The 7857-nt window shown below is 36.9% G+C and overlaps 1 protein-coding gene across 2 annotated transcripts; it reads right to left on the bottom strand.

Annotated features, from left to right (window-relative positions):
• Window positions 1-398: 398 nt before the first annotated feature.
• On the bottom strand, window positions 399-7284 carry FAM216B (family with sequence similarity 216 member B). 2 transcript variants are annotated; one of them, XM_032149173.2, is made up of 4 exons: window positions 7203-7284; window positions 4701-4813; window positions 2322-2442; window positions 399-618 (listed from the first exon to the last, which is right to left on the bottom strand). In XM_032149173.2, exons 2-4 carry the CDS (start codon window positions 4797-4799, stop codon window positions 422-424), a joined length of 417 nt encoding a protein of 138 aa, XP_032005064.1. In that variant the 5' UTR covers window positions 4800-4813; window positions 7203-7284; the 3' UTR covers window positions 399-421. The 2 variants fall into 2 exon arrangements, with proteins under 2 accessions (XP_032005064.1, XP_032005065.1); XM_032149174.2 differs by having other exon boundaries at window positions 4701-4807.
• Window positions 7285-7857: the final 573 nt, after the last annotated feature.

Genomic DNA, 7857 nt, shown 5'->3' with positions numbered 1-7857 from the left:
AAGCCCTCTATGATCAGTGTTAATCCCGTGTTGTTTCGTATATTTTCAAAATGTATACACGATAGTTTGCAAGAAATGGTCACCCAGTGACAGAGGACCTGGCCCCTTCTGGTCACTTGTCCCCTTTCACTGTTTTGGGGACTTCTCTAGGAGGTTCTAATTCAAAGGAAACTTTTACTTTGAAAGCTTTAAAAGTCCTTTTACTCTACGGATGTTATGTGGAAAGGCTTGCTTAATCTCGGCTCCATTGCTCTTAAACCTCTTGGTCTTGCTGGCAAAATTTATATGAATCAGAGATTATTTTTAGGTCTGGGGTTTATATTAGAAATTATTCACTGTCATTCAACAAATATGCACAAAGCACCCACTAGATACCAGGGATACATGGGAAAACTTCCTGTTTCTGAAAATGCACCAAGTCTCAGTTCCTGAGCATTTGGCGCCTTTTACTTTGGGCCCTAGGTAGAACCACAGATACAGGTAGTACTGAGGGACATCTTGTCATGGCTGAAGTCTTCCGGGGAATGGTTCTTTGAGGAGCTATCTTGGCTGAGGCTCTCTTGGTTGAATCCCTAAGTACAACAGCATAAGACAAGGCTTCCCGTTGAGTAATATAGCCTAAGGGAAAGAAATAAGAGAAACTTCAAAATCAACAATTTTACAAGGCAAATAAGAAAACAAAACTGCAAATATTTACTTATGTTTACAAAATTTCTTCTACTCTTGTGGTGAGCATGCCCAGATTATATGATCTTTGAAGACTGGAAGTATATTTTTCTTCTTTTGCATTTCTCATTCAATAAGTTAATAAACACTTAGTCATTGATTAACATGTCAAATTATTTGGAAAGGGACTTGAGCCATGATATCTTCAATATCAAAACTTTCTTCAAACCAGAAAGATATATTTGATCTCTCTCAGTGTTTCTCAACGTGTAGTCTGCAGACCACCAACTGGTGAATCATTGGGCTGAGGCCACATGCTTTTTCAAAATCCTTATTAAAAAGGCAGATTTATGACTCTAAAGACCTTCTGAATCAGAAACTCAGAGGGTTAATCTTGGAAATCTGCATTTTAATAAGGTACCTGGTGGATTTTATGTGCACTAAGCATTGAATATTTCTGCTTCTGGATTCATTGGCTTCTATGCAATTTTGCTCTAAAAACAAAGCTACTAGATGATGCTTCTAGTGACACTTCAGACAACCATGGGGACTAGACTGAATCCCAGCTTCTCTGTTTACTATTAAATAGTTGCATGACCCTGGTCAAGCTATTTAACTTGTCCATGTTTTAGTTTTCTCTTCTGTAAACTGTAGGTCATAAAGACACCTGCCACAAAGAGGTGTTTGAGTGTTAAATACAATACCTGCAAAGTTCTTAGAAGAGCACCTGACACACAGGAAGCCCTCAATAAAAGGTAACTATTGTTATTGTTTTTATTAAATCAATTGCAAAAACCATGCCTTCCTTTTGTGTAAATACAAAAACAACAGCATAAAGTAGATGTGCTAAAGCCAAGTGAGTAGATTTTTGTTTAAAAAGCACTCTAGTGGAGTTAGGAGAACGGTATGATGAAGGGCAGCCAGCAACTGAAAGCATTTCCTGCAAGAAAAGGGACTTTACAACAATTATGCCTTTCGGTAAGTTGATGCTTATAATTTGTGAACGTCTTTCACAACCATTATTTCATTTGTGCTTCGTAAAATCTAAAGAGGTTGAAAGAAGAGGAGAGACAGCAGAGGACGGGGCTGAAAATGCATAATCTTTGGAGGTGACAGCTCTGGCTTGAAGTCCTGACATTTATTACCTGTGTGTGATCTTGATCAAGTTACACAACCTGCCTGAGCTTCCATTTTCTACAGCCATAAAGTGGAGAGAAAATGAGATATTGTATGTAAAGCTCTTAGCACAATGTCTGGAGCGTGGTCAATGAGCAATAAATGTAACTATTATTGTTGTGAATAAACCAAGCCTCTGAGTTGGCACACAGCAAGGAGCTGAGCTGTGCTTTGAGCCTCGCCTGGTTTTCTAAGCCCAGTCCCATTGATTTACTTGATTAAGTTCTCACAAATCTCAGAGAGTTAACATTTTACCACAATCCATACTCGAATTTCTTTAAACCCTATTAATTTACCCATAAAACCTTGGTTTCCATTGTCAAGAATAAGCACTTTGAAACTTGGCTCACCAGCTATGTTGATAAAATAGCACGCCAGTAGATGTCATTGTGCTTGAATTATTTATCTGGAAACGACTTTTGGCTACAGCACGAGTTGATTCCTTAGGTGCTTAGTTTGGATCACGTAGTTAAACTTACCAAGCAGCTGTTGGTGCTGAAGGCTGTGAATGTATCGGGTCTGCAGGGCCTCCCACTGGGGCCTGGAGTTGTAAATCCTCATGATGCTGTAAAAGTAGCGCTGTTGCCCTTGGTTGAGGTCCTGTCGGAACAGAACAGGTGATTTTGATGAGTATGTGGCATTCCACAGCATTCAAATTGTGACGTATTCAAAGCTAACTTTTATGGAAATAAGAAGCTTTTCTTGCTAAACATATATATATTTTTAATGTGCAACAATTGGAAAATAACAATTGGGGAGTTTCCTCTCTTTATTTGCTTGGTTTTCCGCTAATCTGTATGATGATGAAAATATGTGACTAAAAAATTGTAGGTAATTGTTTTGAACTGAGGGACATCTAAGAATTTCCAGGATCTTATAATTTCTTTGATCCTTATTGAGGAAAGTAGGTTGTAATAAGCTACACAGAGCTGAAGTATGCTAGGCCTCTGGACTGGTAGAAAATTTTCCACTGAAAGTTCTCAGTAAGCAAGGGAGATAGATGGATGAGTAATGTGATAAGGATTCATTATATCATTAGTAAAAAGGTGCCATGAAAACAAAGAATGTAAACCAGCTCCCTAAGCAGTCAAGGAAGGTTTTCTAAATGAGATGATCATCTTATCTGAGTCTTAGATGAGGAGTTTCCTTAAGGGACTAGAATACTGGTTCTCAAACGGCATGCACAACACCTGGAAACCTGTTAGAAATTCTAACTTTTTTTTTTTTTTAGTTCAAAGAAAACAGAGTCTGATTGTGAAAAGACTGTTAGGGGAAGATGATGGAAACCTTTTAACTATGTTGAGTTTAAGGATTAAATATTCTATGAGGAGCCACCAAAGGTCTTTATTTAAGGCAGTGGCTCTCAACAGGGATGATTTTGACCCCAGGGGACATTTGGCAATGCCTGCAAAATTTTTTTATTGTCCTAATTGGTGGGAGGAGGAGGGGGTGCTCCTGGCATTCAGTGAGTAGAGGCCTGGGATGTGCTCAGCATCCTGCAATGCACAGGACAGCTTTCTATGCCCTTCCAACAAATGATCCAACCCCAAACACCATACTCTTAACTCACCAGATTTGCATTAAAAAAAATGGCCCTGCAGTGGAGAATGGGCTTGAGGAAAGAGACCATTGGTGGAGAGACCATTTAGAAGGCTACTTTCTTAAAGGTAGAAAGAAACAAGAAGGGTCAGGATTTCAATTACTATTACATACCTAATATATCTTAAGTGTTCATTATATACTGTGCTCAGCATTTTGCATTTGCATTTGCATGTATTTTGCATGCATAATCTCTTAAGTTTCAACAATCCTATGAGATGAGCAATTTATTGTGTTCACTTTACAGATAGGGAAACAGATAGTGGCATCAACATTTTAGAAAAATCAAGATAAAATAAGTTCACCCTAGGCGAAAAAATTCAAAACCACAGAATTTTCAAAACGAGTTGATAACTACGCAATAAAAACTAAACTTCAGATAATTATATGTAAAGGTAGAGCAAAGTGACTTTTACCTGTTAGACATTTTGTGTGGGCCTGAAATCTGTGAGTTAGTGTTTTGTTTTGTTTTATTTTTTTGGCCTTAAACTTAGTATCGAAAATATATCTAGAGTGAAAGTAGCAAAGCCAAGTACTTCATAATTTGAGACACTATTTCAGCTTTAGTTTCTGAAGTAGATATTTTAAAGGATAACATATTTGAAGAGAATGAATTCCACTCCTGAATAACTAATTTTGCCTTTTAAAATGATTGAGAACAAGATAATATGAAAATTGTAAGCCAATTTCAAGAGCAGAACTCCAAAGTGCAGTGGGAGTTTCCTTAGAAGATACAAATCTTAAAAGTGATGATTTTATTTTACAAAGCAAAAAATGCCTACCTCTTTTCCTTAGTAAAACCCTAAACTTTCCCAGTGAGAAGTAACAGGTAACATTACTAATATTTTTACCTTGTTGTTGATCCTTCCTTGAGGGTTTGGGAGAGAACTGAAATTTTTACAGCCTATTTATGAGAATGGCTTTAACTAACTTTGACCAAAAGGAGCTAACAGCTCTCCAACAGGGAGCCACAGTGTGGCCAATTAGTGAGTTTCCCATCACTGACAGTGGGTCAGCCATGAAGAAGTGACCGTCTACCAGAGCTCCTGAAATGGGACAGGTGTAGGAGGTTACCCAAGTGCTCATTCATTCACTCATGAATGGCCTTCAACATGCAGCAAGGGCTTATTATGCAGCCAATATTTTTCCTAATGCTAGGTAAACAAAGACAGCATTAAAATTCCTCAAACCTTGAAGGAGAGACAGACAGGTCACTCTATCTGTGAAAAAAAAAAAAAAAAAAAAAAAAAAAGCCATACCTTTAGTAAGGAAGTGTCACAGATGGAGGGAGGAACTCGAATGAAAGGAAGTTGTGGAACATTCCAAAGCTTTTGTTGTCTTTTCCTGTTTTGTCCCATCGTTTATCCTATACCTCCGAGAAACAACAAAGCACAGCATAAAATTTCTTTTAGCTCAACCAGTTTTGGGGATGTACTTAAGTAAATAAGTAAGTAAATGAATTTTTTAAAATGTAATTTGTTCTAAGGGATAAGAACATTTGCTCACGTTTCCAAGTAATTGGACATCACCAGACTACTTAATTCCACACCTTTTCCTACTCTCATCCTTTATATATGAAAATAATTATTAATTATTTGTGAAGTTAAGGAATAATTCAGAGCCCTTGTCTTTCTAACCATTTGGAACAGGTGGGTTGTAGAGCATACTATTTTTATAATAGTAATTTTTTGATAATTTTAAATAATATTTTCATATCTGATTCTAAAAGTAATATATATTGTTTTGGAAGATTTGGAAAAATTTAAAACTTGAAGAAGAAAATAAGATTACTCATACAATTTGAGCATCCCAAATCTAAAAGTCCCAAATCTGAAATGCTCCAAATCCAAAACTTTTTTAGTGCCCACATGATGCTCAAAGGCAATGTTCATTGGAGCATATTGGATTTTGGATTTTTGAATTTTGGAGGCTCAACTGGCAAAGATAATGTAAATTTTCCAGAATAAAAAAAAAAAAAGTCTGGAATTCAAAACACTTCTGGTCCCAAGCATTTTGGATAAGGCATACTCAACTTGCATCTAACTATCCATAATTATTGTTCACATTTGGTTGATTTCCTTTTATTTGTTTATTTATTTACACATAGTTTTTGAGACAGAGTCTCACTTTGCCATCCAGGCTGGAACACAGTGGAGTGATTATAGCTCACTGCAGTCTTGAACTCCTGGGCTCAAGCCATCCTCCCACCTCAGCCTCCTAAGTAGCTGGGACTACAGGTACACACCCCTCACCCAGTTACTTTTAAAATTGTTAGTAGAGATAAGATCCCCTTATGATCCCTGGGCTGGTCTCAAACTCCTGGGCTCAAGTTATCCTCCACCTCAGGTTCCCAAAGTGCTGGGATTTCAGGTATGAGGCACCATGCTGAGCTTCACTTTCCTTTTATTTATTTATTTTTTTTTTCTGTGTACATTGTGTGTAATTTTAGAAAAGGGAGATCATAATTTATGTTTTGTGCACTTTCTCAGATCATTAAATATTCCTTAAAAATATGATTTTTAGTGGCAGTATAGTATGCCTTTACATCATTCTCCACTTCTTGCATATTTAGGTGTGCAATTTTATAGCATTGTACTATAAAATAAACTATTAAACTTGTCATGTTTCCACTTGCCTGACAAAGATACAGAATAAAGGAGTCACATTTGCTATGATTAAGTCTCCTTTCCTGGTGATTTAGGGCTTAGAGTCTGAAGTGTGTATAATAATATGAATTTAACAATCCAGCAAGAACAGACATATTGGAATAGGTTGCCAAGTCACAGAGTGCAAACCCAGAGTATTTTCCCCTCTGCTTACTCCTTTGTCTTCGTTAGCAGTGTGAATTACTGAATGATAGAAAGTAAGACCACAGCAACTCAAGCATAGTAACAATCTGCTAAACATAGATTATTATTATTAATACCTGCAAGTATACTAACTGAAGAAAATAAACTGTAATAGAGGCTGTATGGCCTTTAGAACTAGAAAGACTTGAGTTTCTTTCCTTCTGTAAGCCTCAGCCCTCTCATCCTTAAGACAGCAGTTACAATGCCTACCTCATTGGGTGTTTGATTCACTGAAATCGTGAATATAGAATGCTCTCACTTTATGCCAGTTTATTCTCTCTCTACCCAACCTTCATGCATGTTCATGAACACAAACACATGCACACACATAGATTCACAAATATACACATGCTTAAGGAGTATTGTAATACATGTGGAGACTGATTTGAGTTCTCACATCGAAGGTTCCATTCTTCCAGAAGAGAAATTTATTAGGAAAACATTAGTCCACATTTCCGTGTGTACTGTTTCTGCTGTATAAATGTATAAATTAAACTATAAATATTTTAGTTAGTACTGCTTTCCTTCAATGTGCACTCCAGAAACCATACCAACCAAGATATACTCTTTTAATATTCTCTGTGATTGATGCCTATGCTCTATCCTGTACTCAAATCATTTCAATATCCCTCCTCCCAGTTTCCAGATCTGTAGAACAGAGAATAAATATGCTTCAAGCTGGAAAGATTTCTTCTCTCCTCAAATAGCATAAAGAAATGACTGATGCTCTTTCTTATGGCAACAATTCATGTATGCTTTTCTGGGGCTACCGCTGGATAAATTTATCTTACCTATTCAAGTGGCCTATACCTGATAAAATTTGATTAAAATACTCATGGAATTCAGGGAGAAAAACATCTACAAAATAATATATCTGAAACAAAAAGACAGATTTGCCTAAAAAGAACTTACCCTATACTGTAGTTCCCCCACTTTTAAAAGCTGCCATTCCTATTCAGTGTAGTTTTCTTAACGCAGACTCTATTTATATGCTGGTGGTGGTGGTGGAAGTCTGTTGATAAGCTGATATCCAAGCAACATCATGTGATGAAACAAAGAGCTGGGGAAATCTGGCTGCATGCCTTTCTTCACTTCTGGGTAACATTCAGCTTCACAGTTTGATTTTTTTTCTTCCAAATTTTGTGTCTAATCAAGTGTCATCTTCTAAATCTACCATATCTGTGTTACATGCAGATATCGGGGGGTAACATGCATAGAGGCAGAGATTCTAAATACAAAAGGTCAAGAAATCCATCAGGGAAATGGGCCATGACATAAATATTTCCAAAATTTGGAGTCAGTAGTCCCCTTCCTCATTGCTCAGGATGTTGAAGGAAGAGTTCCTGACTATAGAGGTATGGGCATGAATTTGACTGTGGTAACCTATGAAATTATTCCATAGTTTAAGCTAAGTTCCTTTTCATTTTGTGGGGAATTAAGATATTCTCCATATTTTATCTTAATTAGAGGCTACATATGATGATAATTAACCTGTGGCATAAGACTAGAGCCCACACTGACCTCATCCTTTCTTCTGTGATAGCATTATTCTACTGGCTTCCTTTCT

The sequence above is a fragment of the Hylobates moloch genome, unplaced genomic scaffold (assembly GCF_009828535.3).
Source record: "Hylobates moloch isolate HMO894 unplaced genomic scaffold, HMol_V3 SCAFFOLD_4, whole genome shotgun sequence".
Classification (NCBI taxonomy): Eukaryota; Metazoa; Chordata; class Mammalia; order Primates; family Hylobatidae; genus Hylobates; species Hylobates moloch.
This window is presented reverse-complemented; position numbering and strand designations above follow the sequence as displayed.